This window comes from Drosophila hydei, unplaced genomic scaffold (assembly GCF_003285905.1).
Source record: "Drosophila hydei strain 15085-1641.00,03,60 unplaced genomic scaffold, DhydRS2 tig00008125-arrow-arrow-pilon, whole genome shotgun sequence".
NCBI classification, from domain to species: Eukaryota; Metazoa; Arthropoda; class Insecta; order Diptera; family Drosophilidae; genus Drosophila; species Drosophila hydei.
The window spans coordinates 1,071,296-1,087,158 of record NW_022045835.1 but is presented as its reverse complement, the minus strand read 5'-3'; the positions used below and the strand labels follow the sequence as shown (position 1 = coordinate 1,087,158).

General features: G+C 44.7%; 5 protein-coding genes across 9 annotated transcripts; 1 reads left to right on the top strand and 4 right to left on the bottom strand.

Moving 5' to 3' along the window:
• Nucleotides 1–1,180: 1,180 nt before the first annotated feature.
• On the bottom strand, nt 1,181–7,304 carry LOC111605205 (nucleoporin NUP188 homolog). 2 transcript variants are annotated; one of them, XM_023323622.2, is made up of 8 exons: nt 7,220–7,300; nt 5,937–7,162; nt 5,771–5,880; nt 4,747–5,705; nt 2,629–4,693; nt 2,416–2,570; nt 2,146–2,359; nt 1,181–2,082 (listed from the first exon to the last, which is right to left on the bottom strand). In XM_023323622.2, exons 1-8 carry the CDS (start codon nt 7,243–7,245, stop codon nt 1,231–1,233), a joined length of 5,607 nt encoding a protein of 1,868 aa, XP_023179390.2. In that variant the 5' UTR covers nt 7,246–7,300; the 3' UTR covers nt 1,181–1,230. The 2 variants fall into 2 exon arrangements, with proteins under 2 accessions (XP_023179390.2, XP_023179391.2); XM_023323623.2 differs by having other exon boundaries at nt 1,231–2,082; nt 7,229–7,304.
• A 923-nt stretch (nt 7,305–8,227) lies between these two features.
• Nucleotides 8,228–10,146, top strand: LOC111605206 (putative uncharacterized protein DDB_G0294196). 3 transcript variants are annotated; one of them, XM_030225205.1, is made up of 3 exons: nt 8,228–8,433; nt 8,645–8,677; nt 9,018–10,146. In XM_030225205.1, the coding sequence occupies exons 1-3, from the start codon at nt 8,424–8,426 to the stop codon at nt 10,040–10,042; spliced, it is 1,068 nt and encodes a 355-aa protein (XP_030081065.1). In that variant the 5' UTR covers nt 8,228–8,423; the 3' UTR covers nt 10,043–10,146. The 3 variants fall into 3 exon arrangements, with proteins under 3 accessions (XP_030081065.1, XP_023179392.2, XP_030081064.1); XM_023323624.2 differs by having other exon boundaries at nt 8,228–8,677; nt 9,018–10,145; XM_030225204.1 differs by lacking the exons at nt 8,228–8,433; nt 8,645–8,677 and adding an exon at nt 8,748–8,907.
• A 48-nt stretch (nt 10,147–10,194) lies between these two features.
• Nucleotides 10,195–11,530, bottom strand: LOC111605208. The gene is made up of 2 exons (XM_023323625.2): nt 11,023–11,530; nt 10,195–10,966 (listed from the first exon to the last, which is right to left on the bottom strand). Exons 1-2 carry the CDS (start codon nt 11,402–11,404, stop codon nt 10,335–10,337), a joined length of 1,014 nt encoding a protein of 337 aa, XP_023179393.2. The 5' UTR covers nt 11,405–11,530; the 3' UTR covers nt 10,195–10,334.
• Nucleotides 11,531–12,720: 1,190 nt separating this feature from the next.
• LOC111605238 lies at nt 12,721–13,658 on the bottom strand. The gene is made up of 3 exons (XM_023323674.2): nt 13,567–13,658; nt 13,322–13,507; nt 12,721–13,246 (listed from the first exon to the last, which is right to left on the bottom strand). Exons 1-3 carry the CDS (start codon nt 13,615–13,617, stop codon nt 12,866–12,868), a joined length of 618 nt encoding a protein of 205 aa, XP_023179442.1. The 5' UTR covers nt 13,618–13,658; the 3' UTR covers nt 12,721–12,865.
• A 692-nt stretch (nt 13,659–14,350) lies between these two features.
• LOC111605211 (epimerase family protein SDR39U1) lies at nt 14,351–15,863 on the bottom strand. 2 transcript variants are annotated; one of them, XM_023323633.2, is made up of 4 exons: nt 15,557–15,861; nt 15,053–15,501; nt 14,756–14,986; nt 14,351–14,686 (listed from the first exon to the last, which is right to left on the bottom strand). In XM_023323633.2, the coding sequence occupies exons 1-4, from the start codon at nt 15,576–15,578 to the stop codon at nt 14,492–14,494; spliced, it is 897 nt and encodes a 298-aa protein (XP_023179401.1). In that variant the 5' UTR covers nt 15,579–15,861; the 3' UTR covers nt 14,351–14,491. The 2 variants fall into 2 exon arrangements, with proteins under 2 accessions (XP_023179401.1, XP_023179403.1); XM_023323635.2 differs by lacking the exon at nt 14,351–14,686 and having other exon boundaries at nt 14,862–14,986; nt 15,057–15,501; nt 15,557–15,863.

Here is a 15,863-nt window from a genome sequence, read left to right as displayed (position 1 = left end):
ACTCGTTTCTGTGCGCCTAGTACTTTGGTCGAATTTTTGGTGAATCATTGCGGACAAGCCACAGTCGCAGTTGCCCCTCAAAGCCGGGCAACAACAAAAGTTTTTATCCATGATGACGTGCAGTTACTTACTGCTCATTTCTGTTCGCCTGGTATTTCAGTCGAATTTCAATCAAAATTTGTGGCTAGCTGGCTGGGTTGCTGCTAGATAGTTAATTTCCAGCCCTAAAAGTATGCTATAATTGTAATTTTTACCAATATTGCACTGCTCAGACCTTCAGCCTAAAAGTATTTTACGAAAAAATAGCTGATAATACACCCTGAAAAAAAAGTTAGTAGTCACTGATGCACAGCCTAAAAGTATTTTATGAAATAGCCCATTTTTCAAACCATCCCAAAAGTATGTATTGAAATAGTTGAAAATACACCCAGCAGAAAACTTTAGTACTCAACGATCACCTTAAAAAGGCTGACAATGCATACCCCCAATCCAGCTGGCGGGAGTAACACACACTGGACAGGCGTCTCACTTTTGGGCCGCACCTCAAAGCTGCGGTGAAAAAATGTCGTCACAGAGCACCTTGCCACTGAGATGCAAGAAGCTGTCTACGTGCAGTGTATCCTACCGATATGGCTCTATGGAGTGCAAATCTGGGGAATTGCTGCCAAATCCAATTACAAGCGGGTTCAGTTATTGCAGAACCGAGTACTACGACAGATAACCAACTCTCCCTGGTATATACGCGGCTCAATACTCCACAGAGACCTCAAGCTGTTTACTGTCGAAGTGCAGATTGGAAGACATACAAGCAGATACACGGATAGATTGCAACGACACCGAAGCCTACTTCCAAGAGGTCTAATCCCTGCCAGACCCCTGAGACGACTTAAACGGTAAGGCTTTGCCAAAACGATGGGAATGCTGTAAACTATCTCCTTAATTCCTCATAATGTGACTGTGGTTTGGTTTTAATTTCATATATATACATGTATTGTTCAGATACTAAATTTGATTGTACAGGTTCTACACTTAATAATAATAAAATACTTTTGTTTTTGTTTTTTTTTTTGTTTTTTTTATATTTTAAAATACTAAAAAAAAAGAAAAAAAAGTACTCAACGAAGTGAGTTTATTCCATTTTCTTTATTTAACTATGTATATAATTTACAAAAAATCTTAAAAATTTCTAATAACTGCTAACATAAGAATACATCTCTCTAAACTAAAATCTTATTCAGTTTGTGGAATAACGCCAAATAGCGCAGACATTAACTGGAGATAATCCTCTTCCACCAGCTGCACCTGCGACAATTCACAATAGATGGGCTCTGCAGGTGGCTGCAAGTACTGCACTTCAATGGCCTTTGAATCTCCCGCATAAAAACGTTTCCTGCTGTCTCGATGGACTGCTCTTGGTGTTTCGCTTACATCTGTTGAGTCTTGGGGTGTAGATGCTGCCATCTGATGACCACTGCTTAAATTACGCGTTCCAATGGGGCTCAACATGCGAGTCATCTCCAAGTTGCTAGACTGCTGCTGATGTTGCTGGGGATGCTGCTGCAGATGCAGGCGCCGTACCACATTTACGCGAAGGTCGTTGGCGGCACTGCTCGTGCGACGTGCCACCTCGTTGTTGCGATGACTACCAGAAGCATTTCCTGTGCTCATCGCCATGTTCGTTGGCTTGAACTTTAACAATCCATGTTTGCGTCTTACCCACTGACAGCGAGAATCCCGATAGTCTACAATCACCTTGCGACGCACAAACTCATGGAAGCTAAGCAACTCGCTGCTAATGTCACGTCGCACAATTTGTTTCCAGCGCGGCTCTAGCTCCGGAGAGCGTATCACATAGATGCTCTGCGAGGCCACCAACATGAGCAGATGCTCGAGTGCCACTAGACAGAGTTGGCCATCCAAATTACAGAGCAATTCGCTCGAAGGGCAGCTGGCAGTGGACACAGAGTGTGTAAAGCTGCGCTGACCGTCAGACTTCTCGCCAGAGCCCATGTGGTCTGTCACCTCGCCAAGCTCCACGGTGGGCAGGACGTTGAGCGGCACCTCGTGGAAGGCGTGATTTTGCTATATAGAAAGAAAAATATAATCAAATATTGTATAAACATGAAAACGTCTTCTTCTGCTTACCATAGTCAGGGCCTTTACATATATGGTCACCATGTTGAGGACCATGCCAAAAGTGAGAGTTATGTTGCTCTCATTCAGCTTGGGCGCTCCAAATTTAACATCCAGCAAAGGCTGCCATTTGTGTGGCTCATAGTAGCTGCAGCAAAGGGTGTCCAACAAATCAGGACTAAACTTTTGCATTGCCTTCACACAGAATATAATAATGTCAGTCAGGCTGTTGGATAAGAGATTAGTTGCTGAAGCTGAGCGTGACATAATTTCACAACTTACTCATTGCAGGCATTGATGATCTCATCGTCAATGGTAATCGATTCCATGCTGCGCAATATCTCCAGCTGCGATCGTCTGCCCGCGAGCAAGCATTTCAAATTGCGCTGCTGATGAAACATTGAGGTGGCGTGGCACATCAAGCCCTGGACAGCGCTCTGCAAATCAGACGAGTTCTATAAGTCATATATCTCGATTAAACATACTCTTATTTACCATAATGTTGAGCATGGCCGAGCAGTGCTCCTGTGCCCATTCCTTGTGATCTTCCGTTAAGCTGGCCACTAGTGAGATGGCCGCCTTGATTAGCTGCATGGCTGCGGGCTCCAGAGACTGTTTGCCCAGCAGCAGCGAATCCACCAGATAGACCTCATGTATGCCCACAAATTGAATGACATCGTGAAGGAAGCATTTCTTGTGCTTGTCGTAGATGATGTTGACCAGCTCAATGCCACGCGAGTAGATGGGCCACCACTGTTCCATAGTCCAGACATCGTTCGTTGCTGGTTTGTTGAACTCGTATTTGAAATGCAGCAATTCGCGAGGCGGCAGCAGCTTGAGCCACAGATGCTCGCCCACATCACAGTGCAGAAATTCGCTGGAGCAGTTACTCTTAGCAAACACAATCAGTACGTCCAGCAGCTGGATGCTAAGCGTCCGTTTGTTATGGATGGGCAGCGTGTAAGAGACGCAGTGTAGCAGTCGCTGGAAGAGGCGCACCGACACAAACGGTAGGTCCCAGTTACCGGGGCCATCGCTATTAAAGATTGTTGCAACTGCCTTTAGTAGATTAAGGCATAAGATGAGGGAATTCGCGGATAAGAGGCCACCATTGGCTTCCTCTAGTGGCAGTTGCAGTGGAGCCTGTGGATCCAGATTTACGGATTTCTCCATATCCTGCAGCTCCGAGCCGATGATGCTGACCACAGAGTTGAGAAATCGCAGAGAGATCGCTGAATCCTTTATAAGAAGATTCGCGTAGAGATGCGCACACTTGGTTATGATGGCCAGACAGGCTTCCTTAGCGCGCACATGCAAATCCGCGTAGCAGGCGCATATGCGTGACATAAGTTGCTGCAGTTGCTCCATGAGCTGCTGCTCCTCCTCGCTGTTGCTCGTGTATGCCTGCTTGAACTGCAATAGTATAAATATGTACAGCTCGGATAGCATAATGAAGGGACGCATATCCTCCAAGTAGTTGGCCCGCTCTACGAGAACTGTAAGACACTTCTTAGCCAGCAGCTTGAACTGGGCATCGGGTATCGTTATAAAGTTGGGCTGCTTTTTCAGCAATATGACAATGAGGTCTTTAAATGATTGCAAACAGCAAATCCAGTCGGGCAGCTCCTCATTGCAGCTCTGGGTAGCCGGCACCTTGGGCATATCGAAGACATAGTCGAGCCATTGCTGAAAGCAATCTCGTTCGAAGAATTTCTGCATTACCTCGCGTAGTTCGGCCTTTTGGCTGTTGCCCGTGCTGTAGATCTCGATGGAGACTATGTTTATCAGCTGCGTGTATACCCTCACTTGAGGCTGGCTGCTGGGCTTGGCCAAGAGAGGACTGCAGAGCTTTCTCCAGAAATGCGGCTGTGTGAGCAGCTCATCCACAAGCATCTGCAGATTGTGCTTCCACAGCGAATGAAATATATTCATGATCTTACAGGGCAGCGTCTGCTGTATGGTCAGGGGCACCTCATCGAGTGCATCCAGGAATTCTTTCATGTAGGTGACAATGCTGTCCCCAATGCAGGGCGTGCACTCCTTGCCAAAAAAGGAGCGTTTATCATGCGCATAGTTGACTTTGAAGAAGGCTTCTGTGACACCGGGCTGCTTGGCTATGCACGCATCCACTAGCTCCAGTATGGCTATCTTAATCGAATCACTTTCCAGTTGATCGGGCAGTTTTTGCATGAAAGTCAGTCGGATTTGATCTGCCTCCATGTCCAGGCAAGCCAACAGCGACATATTAAACTCCAGCGCAATGCGCTTCAACAGGCGACAGGATACAATGGGCAGCCAGCGATCAAATATGTTGCTCATGTAGCTACAAACTGTGGGTATAATCCGCAACGTATCCCGCTGCTTGGGCTGTGTATAGATGAGCGCCTCCAGCGGTGACAGCGTGTTCGTACCATATACATGGCTCTTCAAGCACAGTACCTGCATCAATATGCGCATCGATAGACGAACAAGCATCATGAGTCCATGTGGCTGCTGCTGCATCCAGTTCGTCTCCAGTTCCATGGTGTATTGAACAAAGGCATTGCCAACGCCTACAAATCTGAGAAAACAAGAGTTATTAGAAAGTCTATAAGTATTGCTTTATACATATACCTCAAGAGTATTAGACCATTATCCAGATTTAACAGAGAGTAGACGCACACATTGAGTAGCAGCTGTCGCTGTTCGCACTTTACCTCGCTGCCGCTGCCCACAATATCGAACAGATCGCATATGAAGCTGAGCACTTCAAAGTATATCTTGTTCTTGTCCAGCTGGGATTTGAAGTGCCAGGTGTGCAAGTGCGGAAAGACGTCACGCAGCAGAAAGACCAAGCCTGGTATCTCAACTTGAAGGTAACGCTGACGCTTCAGCTTTGTATAGGTGCGCAGAAAGTGCAGATAGGCCAAGAGGAAATCGTAACGCTCCTGCTTCTTTTCCACATTATCGATCACAGATCCAAGGAAACGCGACTCGAAGTAAACAGCGCTCGCACAGAGCTTGTAGTCCTGCAGCGATTGACTGCTAGTTGTGGGTAGTATATCCAAATGGCTGACACGCATAAAGATCTCCTCATCCACGAGGGGCAGCAGCGCAGTGCAAACGTTTAAGCAAATGGATAAGAGGCGGGCAGGCGGGCATTGTACGCTCTTAAATTTGCTCAGCAAATCGATGCACATCTCTGTGGGATGCACCATTTCAGAACTGATGCCTGCTATTGATTTGGTGCGCTGCACTGCTAGCTCCAAATACTTGAGACCCGCTTCGACACGTAAAACGCGCTCATTTGATTCGAAGTCGCCGTGCAGCTGCGCCTTGTCACGCAGCAGGCAATTAATCTCATGATGCAGCGCATTGAAGAAGTTCACCTGGCAGCGAAAGTGCATATAGAATCCATTGGCATGCTGAACAGCGGTGCAGCTGGTGCCAACAGGCAGTGTAAAATCGATGCGTGGAAATGGTTGCAGCGAGCTGGTTAGCTCATACTCATTCGTTTCCAACTCCTTGAGCTTGTGTGTCTGCTCGTCATATAGCAGTGCCAGCATGGGAAGCGACTCCAGCTGAGCTTTGATCTGTTTGTGAAAGTAATAGCAAAATAGACAAATAGAGCCGACAGATAGGATTAGCTGAAACTTACATAGTTGCCTTGGCCGCCCTTGGTTAAAGCCTGAGCTATGTTAGCTAAATCAATGAACTGCACAGGAAAGTTCTCGAGTAGAGTATTAAACAAGGATCGCACACCATCATCTAGAAAAAGAACACATCAATAATGGTAACAATTTATGCTTATTGCTTAAACGAACCTTTACGATTGCAGAAGTCCTTGGCCAGTTGCGGCCAGGAGAGCAGCTCACACAACAGTGGAAAGATGCCATCGTACCGGGCACAGCTGCCATCGCCATCGAACAGGTCGCACATATAGCACAGTTGATTGTAGATGGTTTTTCTAACTATGCGAGAGAGCAGGCTGTCATCGGCAAACATGGCATGAGTTGCAATGCTGTGCAGCAGTTCGAAGCATTTGAGCTCTACAGCTCGCTTGCCCAGCTGGCGACAACGTAGTAAACTGGATGCATCGTCGGCATCATTGGTGCCACGCAAACGCAACAGCATCCAGACGAGTAGCAAGGGCCCATGCTCTGGCCTATGATGCATGCTGGATATATCCACATGAAGTTCATCAATAATCTGTTCGATTAGCTCTCCGTTATCACTGTCCAGACACTTGAGCAACAACATCAGCTCTGAATAGGTTAGATTTTTGATCAGTTCCTTATGATAGAGATTGGTCTCGCTGAGATAGTTTTGTATGCGACCGAACGAATGCTGTTTAATGGTGGAAAACAGTCGCTTGATTTGAGTCAAATTAAGATTTTTATGTTCGCTGATCAGCAGCAGAATGTGCAACACTTCATTGGTCTCGCGTGCATTGCGCTCCGACCAGTTAATCAGTCGATCCGTGCAATGGAACCCCTCGCCTGACAGCAGTTTGCGTGGAGGCAGCTCATTAATCAAACTATCCAGTTGATTGAGGTAGGAGTCGAGTAGACGCTCCAGTGTAATCTTATCCACAACTTCTCTGTACTCCACATAATACGGATGATTGGGCACTAGGTAAAATACGAGCAGATTCTTTACAATCTTCAGCACAATCATGCGCTCCAAAGAATAATAGTGCCGTATGTCCTCTAAAAGCTTAGTCATATTCGTCTCTGTGGATATGAGCTGTGTGAGCAGACTGGCAGAGCCACGATACTCTTTAGTCAGATAGTAACATAATATCTCCCAGCATTGAGCGGACTCCAGATTCAGCAGCTCCTGCAGACGTTCTGTGAAGGGCAACAGTTTCTCTTGTTTCTTTTCATTGAGCAGCGTGGATAGCTGCACATTGGAGGCGCTCTTTGGCTTGAACTGTAGGACGCCTGCTTGCAGTTCAGAGCAAACATTCATCAGCTCATCGCGCACTGTGCCTTTGGGTGTTTCATAGTGTATGCCAGATACCATTTGCCAAAGGCGCTTCCAGTCGTATCTACAAAGTAATATATTTTAAGCTCATCTACTTTGCTTTTCTATTCAAGACACTTACATCACATACTTTTCGACGGCGGGCATTTTAGCTCAGTTTATATTTTATATATTCGTGATTAGTTATATTAATAGGCAAATGTAACAATTCCGACAACAAATATTTTAGCACGCGCACTTTTGTTGCGTTTGGTACTGCTAACTTGGGGAAAATAACCGGCAATCGTCAAGAAAGCTGGCAGCGCTCTACGGCAATCATTCGCAATTGACATGAAAGTCAGCTGATCACGTACTGTGCTGCCAGATATTTGAATTTTGAATTGTGGCTATGATTAGCTGCATTTACAAACATTTAATGTTCATTTTAAAAATTTTGGCCAAGACATATTTCAAGTAAGAAACTATTTAAAACAGAGCTTATTTTTATGTTCATAACTATATGTGTATGATTTAGAGAAATTCCAGAAGTGAACAGCGATGACAGCGAACCCGAAAAAAGTAGTACAAAATAAATATCATCAGTATTTTATATTTTAACATTTCAAAATTAATTAAAATTTAGATTTTTTTAATAACACTAATTTATTTTCTTTCTTTGTTTACTTGACAGCTGTTTGTTTTTTTTTTTATAACTTCTTATTCGTTTGTAAATCAGCGTATTTTCCAAATGTAAATAATTTCAATGATTTATCAGTAAACATGATATAAAAATACCTTAAATAGATTTTACGATGAACATTACATTAGAGTAAAAATAATAATATATGTTAAGTAACAGCTCGCTCTAGAAACTCTTAGCATGGAATTTAAATTGTCTTCGAAATAGGTCTTAAGATACAGTAATTTAAAAATCTTTATTTAAATTCCAATTATAGCTGTAATGTTAAGTTTTAGTCTAGACATTGATTAAGAGTGCTTAAGCCATTATATTATATTATTTATGAAATAGTGCGCAGATGCTAAATATATCGTACATATATACATAACACATATATATTAATAAATATATGTAAGTGTATATATACATATATGTTTACATATATACATGTATATAGATTTCACAATACATCTACAGTCAATCAGCATTTGTTCTAGATACTTCAAATACTATGACCTAGCCGCACAGCAGCCCGCACAGATCTGAGTTCAGAGAGCAGTTAAAGAGCTTTATGCCGTATGTGCTAGAGAGAGACAGAGAGCGAGTGCCAGTGTGAGACAGAGAGAGTGGAAGCTTAAGCGCCTGGCAGCAGCCTGCAGCCCACAAAATGTCCTTCGGTTAGTAACAGAAAACTATTGAGAGCAGCCAGGTCTAGGCTGAGTAGCTGAGTCGAGACGAGACGAGAGTTGAGTAGGCTGTCATAAAATCAATTTTAATTAATGCAGCAATAGTATAGCCTAGCAGCAATCTAAAATAACAATAATAATATTAATAATACTAATTATAAATATCATCAATAAATGGCACAACTTGTATTAAATGGTTCAGCGAACAATAATGGCAGCGCTGAGGAGAATGAGCGTAAGTACTATAACAGTAAATGTATATATAAATGTCAATGTATGTGTGTGTGTGTGTGCTAGTTGTGATTTTGATTTTGATTTTGATTTAAGACTGCGAAAATGTGTATCCTGCAGCTTTAGCTATGCTTGTACGTCAGCGGCAGCAGCGCTAGCATCCTTTCAGCTGCGGGCGTTTAACTAGGATGTGGGCGGCTGCTGCTGCTGCTGGTGGGTGGTGGGTGGTGGGTGGTGGGTGGTAAGCTGAGAGAGCGACGCAAGAGCGTGAGAGCGACGCTGCGCAACTCGTGAGAGCTGTCAACATGCAACAGGTGTTGAACTCTTGTTGTCTTTTCTTTCAGCCTATCCCATTAGCGACGATGAGCTGGATGACCTGGACGATGACTGTCTGCTGGAGGAGGCAGATCTGTCGGGCGGCGTGAATAGCATAGGCCGTGGTCCATACGAGCGCGCCTGGACAACGGAAGCAACGCGTGCGCTCATACACATACGTGGACCTATGGAGGGCAGCTTTACGGAGGGCAGGCAGAAGCGAACGGCACTGTGGCTGCACTGCACGCGGCAGCTGCAGCGGCTGGGCTTCCGCTACAGCGCGGCCAAGGTGCAAAAGAAGTGGCACAACATACTCATCACCTACAACAAGAATCTGAACAAGAAATACGTGTCCGGCTATGTGCACTGGGAGTTCTTCGAGGAGATGTTCAAGTATTTGCAGGGCAAGAAGGCCGACTTTGATATGCAGCTGCAGCCGCCACAGACGCCGACGCAGCAACAGCAGCAGCAGCAGCAACAGTCTCAGGCGCAACAGCAACCGCAACAGTCGCAGCAGCAACCACAGCAGTCACAGCAACAGCAGCAAGCGGATTTTCAAAAGAAGCCAGCAACGCCGCAAGACTCTCAGCCCTATATAACGCCCGTGGATCAGGTGCTGCTGCAGCCGCAGGTGCAGTTGCAGCTGCAGCTCGATAGCAAATCGAATGATGAATTCGATGAGGACAGCAATAGTTTGTCGGAGGTGCGACAGCCCAAGCTGGAGTACGATGCCGATCAGACGGGCAGCACCAGCATTCAGGAGCAACCGGATAGCCAAGAGATGGTGATGGCTTCGTCGGGCAAGCTGTACGAACAGTTGGCGCCGCCGCCGCCGCCTCAGGACGATGTCTGGTGGAAGGATTACTTCGAGCGCAAGCTGGACGTGGAGCGTGAGAAGATGGAGCTGCAGCGGAATTTGCAACGCGAACAGCTGCAAATCCAAAAGATGTCCTTGGTGCAGCAGGAGCGCATCGAGCGCATGAAAATCGATGCCATCAACAGTCTGACAGCCACGCTGCAGAAGCTCGTCGAGGCCAAGTGCCGCCGGGCCTAGAGGGAGTCGAGCACTAAGGCTGAAGCACAACAAAACAGTATTAAACTAAGTTCCAATGCATATCCTGTCTACTTGATGTGTAATCCTTATCTCTGTGTAAATACATTTTGGACAATTCGAAAATTTATTTTAATTAAAGTTTCATTTGAGTGGGAAATCTATGGATATCGATCTGTAATAGACTTGGGACAGTATGGAGACTTGCAATGATTCTGCCCGGCTCAACATAATTTATCTGTATTACATATATTTATATTTCTTTATGGTTTCATATTCCACTTTGTCACGTTTTCTATAGCTGCCAATTCACCTCGAACACTGTGGCAATTGAGGTGTCGCTGCCATTTGGCTGCTGCTGCACGCCATAGCTGAGGCGCCACATATCCGTGGAGTAGACCAGGCACTCGCCCGCATCTAAGCGCAAGCTGAGGTTAGGACAATTGTAGTCCGGGCAGGGCTGCTTCGGACGTAGCTGCCAGTCGAAGTGGCCACTCAGCTGTTGCACAAAGATCAGGCCTCGCACATAGATCTCCGTTTGGGGACGCCTCAGCTGATGGACCAACAGCAGCCAGCTGGAATAGTAGGGCTCCAGATGCACCGGATAGTAGTAGGGTTTGTCTGCATAGAGACGCGAAGCCTTTACAGCTTTCGATTCACAGTTGCGGAACTGCAGATGCCAGGCGGAGGCTGTGGGTATCTTCTGCAGCGCAGCATCCAAACTGAAGAGTCGTCGCAGCATTAGATTGCTGGAGACATCGCAAGGCTCGCTTGCCAGCAGCTCTGGTGTCCTATCCAGCATGCGCTGCAGCAACTTGTCCAAATTCAGCTCCAGCTGACAGTCGCTCACAATCACTGGCAGACCACGTTCCAGATACTCCGCTTCCAGCAGGGAGTAGCTGGCATTGGAGACTACGGGTATGCTTCCTGGAATTGAATTAGGAGAGTTCAGTCTTAGAGAGTTCAGCTGATGCCTTGCTCACCTAGCTGCTCGCACAGCTCACAGTTCTCCCAGAGCGTTTCGTGTTTGCCCAACGCCTTTGGCTGCCAATCAGTGCTCTGCTCCGCTGCTCGTTCGATCAGACACTTGGCGTTGTAGTAGGGCGTCCAGTTCCAGTAGGGCAGCAGCTCTATCAGCAACAAGCGCCCCAGGGCGCTCAATGTCCAGGCGCAAGTATCGCAGTAGCTCCACAGCAGATAGATTAGCACGCCGGGCAGCAGGAGCCACTGCATCCACTTTCTCAGTTGCAATAGTCGCCAATGCCAGAGGATTGGCTGGCATATGCTGCGCATTTCCGACTCGCTGAATTCCTGCTTCCGGCAATGCGCCACAAACTGCGTCAAGTCGCTTTCAATGCTCGTCATCGACACGTCCGGTTGTTGCTAGCAGCAGGGACCAAATGAGACTGAAGCTGCCTGGCTGCCCGCCTGCTTAGCTGCCTGATAAGAAATTTTCAATTGCGGAAAATCGAATTTTCTATTTCATTACGCGCTCAGACGTGCAAAGCGCAGATAAGCGATACAAAGGATACTATGCAAGGACTAAACCCAATTACGATTAGATCCAAATGCATTTGCTTCAAATGAAATTACAGCAAAACAATGGCAGAAAAAGAGTTGAAAAGAGTGAAAGCTTTATAGAGTTAGAATTAATTGGGAATTCTAACAGGAAACTTGGATTCATAGAATCAGCTTCTACTTCACTTCGAGAGTTCTGTGATTTAAATTTAAATTCTTTCCAAACCAATGCCAAGCAAAGAGAGCTCGATTCCAAGCAGCAGTTGTTCGATATAAGAGTTGGGCTTTACTCTATATAATATCTATATAATTATATAATATTCCATATATAATATGTCAATATTCAGGTTCAGAACTAGCTCATACATAGCAGTGAAAGCGCAAAAAGATTTCTATCAAAATCTCAGCAATTATTGGGATTTGTCTGGCAAATGGAAATGTCCAAATGGAACATGAGCTTTAAATAATAAATTAAAAATTCATTGTAATTGTGAAACAGAGCATGACTAATCTAGTTGGACTACAGCAAGAAGCAGAAGTCTGTGAATCACACGACTTGTTGTCCGTTGAGCTGATTTTGCCCTAGACAAGTTGAAGGAGATAATCAGTAGCGGCGAGCAGCGACTACGTCGGGTAGTTCAAAGGTATTCGTTATATACTGAAGTTCTCTTTTCTCCAAAATTAGTTTTCAATAAGAACATAGAACTGAAATGGAATGAACAGTGAGCGCTGTTTACCTTAACAGCTTCGAATTGCTGAGAGCAGGTGATGAGGCTGCAACTCAAAAATGGATCAGCTCATGAATATCGGAAATCCTCAAGCCAGGAATAAAAAGGGTTTTGATAATTCTCCAAGAATGAAACTTGTTTAAAAAAACCACAGAAAAACCAAGAATTTGAAACACCACAATGCTTACTGAATAGACTAGGCGGGAGTGTTCGACTTGCGGATACCCAGCACTCAAATCTTCTATACAAACTTGAACACATCCACGCTGAGCTTGTTCTTTCCACAGGCTTCCACTATGGAACGTTGATTATTTATGAGCGGATATGGCTATATTTAGCTCTTCATTACATTCATTACTTCTTCAGCCTATAACATACACATTAGTTCCCATATTCAAACTGATATAGGCTCGACAATATCAACTTTTAGTTGCTCTTTTTTTTATGAATTTCTTCACATTTTATTTGGGTATAAGCGAGGTCAGATTGAACCTTTTTTTTACATACACATTTTATTAGGATATTTTGAATTTTGTTTTTTTTTTTTGTTCCTTAGGTAAGTGCTTTGGAGTTGCTGCAATTAGTTATCCCCACCTGGTCGCTCGCCCTTGGGAGGCTTGCAGGTCTTGAAGAATTCACGAGCGTCGTTGCATTCCTGGTTATCGTTCCAAATGGAAGCGGGACAATTGTGCATGATTTTGCGGAAGATGCAGCCAACCAGGAAGCCAGGTTTATGGGGGCACTTGAGCGCGCCAGGTGGTGGCGATGGGCGTGGCCGATTGCCCATTTTGTCCTTGAACTCGTTCATTTTAGAGCTGCATTTGGTGGCAGCTTCACTCGCAATGCTCTGCAGCTCAGCGTTGTCCTTGAAGATGTCATTCAAATAGGTGTTGAGTGCATCGACGTCCACTTCGTTGTCCTTATAGATGTCTGTCTCGTTAAAGATGCAAGAGATGTAGCACTAATTGTTGAGACAGAGAGAAAGAGAGTTATAGATCGGCATAATTTGAAGATCTCTGCAAAAGGCCAGGCTTACTGGTGGCAGGAAATTATGGTGACGATGTGAACGTCTCTGCTCGTCACCCGACTCAGTTGGAGGTACAATATATTCCTGACACTTCTGCTTCACCTCGGGTGTGGCAAAGTCCGGCAGCGGACAACAGCTCATGGGATTCACGAACTTCGGCCTCTTGCTGCAGTCGACGTCCGCTCGGGCCACGCTCTGTTTCACAATAATTTTCAATCAGTCATTTAACATTTTCAAGTTCGTGTTTCATTTACCAAACAGGCGAGCCCAACGATGAGCAATAATTGCTCAGATTTCGATATCATTTTTTAGCACTTCCAATGGTCCAGCTTCGAATGAGCTAGACATGACATGTGACGAGGGTTTTATAGGCGTTCTTAGTTGATCATGAAGCGCAAATAAATGTTCTTTTTTTTTTGCTCATTCGGAATTAACTTTTTTGCTAAGTAATTATTTCGATTGCCTAATTAATTCAATCGACATCGGTTTTTTTCTGTAGTTTATTTTTATTTCGGATTATCTGTAGTTATTTATTTTGTGTGTGGGTGGCTTAGCTCTTTGTGTAAAATAATCACATTAATAATATACAGATTCGAGAATTTTTAATTTTTTGTGCCACACCTTGATTATTCTCTATTTTTCTCTCTATTTTTGCACTATCCTCTTCTACCTCTCTCCAGCATTTCATAAACTGGAAACTCCAACCAATTACAAATTTATAAAAGTAAGAGTGCTTTAGTCGAGAGTCAACAGCTAGAATATACCCTGACATCTGTGGCGAGTTGTTATTCCAATCTTTTATACATTTATGGCAAACAATGCGCCCATGCCACGCCTCCAGCAGCATGTTACATACATTTAGACAAATCCATGTCACTCTGAATTCCCATTTTCAATGGGTACAATAATATAATAAAAGTAATTGTTGGCCTTGAGCAGCTCATAAACAAATTAAATTCCACAATTATGCAAATTATACAATTTCACAATGCTCAAGTGCAGAGACTTAATTAACAAACATATACGCATGTATGTATGTACAAATATAAACATTTCCTCGTACAAGCTCTAATTTAATTGATATATATAATACAAATTAAGATCATTCTAAATAATAAATAGTTTAACAATGCGCCAATATTAAGCATTTAACACAATTGCTGCCGCTTCTTTGGCTCTCTATTTGCCGACGACTTCGGCTAGGGCAGACTTAACATCCGGATATTTGAATTGATAGCCAGAGGCGAGCGTACGCTTAGGTTGTATCTTGGCGCCAGTCAGGAGTAGCGCCGCACGCTCCTTGCCAAAGATGGCATGAACCACAAATTCGGGCACAGCAAACAGGCAGGGACGATTCAGTGCGCTGGCAAATGCCTGAAGCAGTTGAAGAATTAGCAGATTAGTCAATCTATAGAGTCAACAATTCAAACCAAAATGGTTCACCTGTGAGAAGCCCTTGTTGCTAACAATTTCCGGTGCAACACCGTTGAAGACACCCGATTCAGAATTCTCGATCAGATGCTGGATGAGACCGCACAGATCGTGCAGATGTATCCAGGGCATTATCTGATTCCCGGCGCCCATTGGCCCACCAAGACCCAGTTTGAAGGGCAGCCAAATGGACTGAATCATGCCGCCATTGCGTCCCACGACCGCGCCAGTGCGTACAATGCTCTAAAGTGTTAGTGTTGGAAAATCGATATTGATACACTATAATTCTATATGTGGGTGCACACCTACACACTTGCAGGGCTTATCCTTCGTATCACCAGAGCGCGCTGCTTCCTCCCAGGCCAGACAGAGGCTCGACATGTAGTCGTAATTCTCGCCCTGATCGTCCTCTGTGTACGTCTTGGTGGCCGACGGTGGGTAGAGGCTGACGCCACATAAGTTCACAAACGATTTCACCTTTGGCGCTGCTTGTATCGCCTGACTAAGAGTCTTCGATGAATTCACACGCGAATTCCATACATTTTGCTGAAAGCCAGGCGTCCAGCGCCTGGACGGATCCAGTACGTTCTGACCGGTGGCATTAACGACAGAGTCCACGCTATTTGGTATGCCCTGCTTTTCCAATTCGTGCCAGGTGATGCGCTTTGGTCCGGGCATACGGGAAATTACAGTTACTTCATAGCCATTTTTCGCAAGATGTTTGGATAGATGACTGCCAATGAAGCCAGTGCCACCACCTGTCGGCAAATCCAACTATGAAATCAATCCAAGTCTGTGTCGATTTAAACGTACCTATTAATGTGTGCTTGGACATTTGCACGATTTTTTTAACGGCGGTTTTGGCAATGACTGAAATTGTTTTATAAGCGTTTTGTCTGCTTCTTGTTTATATAAATAAAAGCGCTGCCAACTCGATGCAAAGCAACAAGTACTAAGTGGTAACGCTGGATTGAAGTGTTGTCAGACTGGCGGGTTTTAAAAGTTGGGCGCCAAATCACTTTAGTGGATAGCACTCTGAGAGTTGCCAGACTGTGTGAAAATAAATGAAGCTTTTAACACTGGCGCTGACATTTAAAACGTTGCGCGGCAAATAAGATGA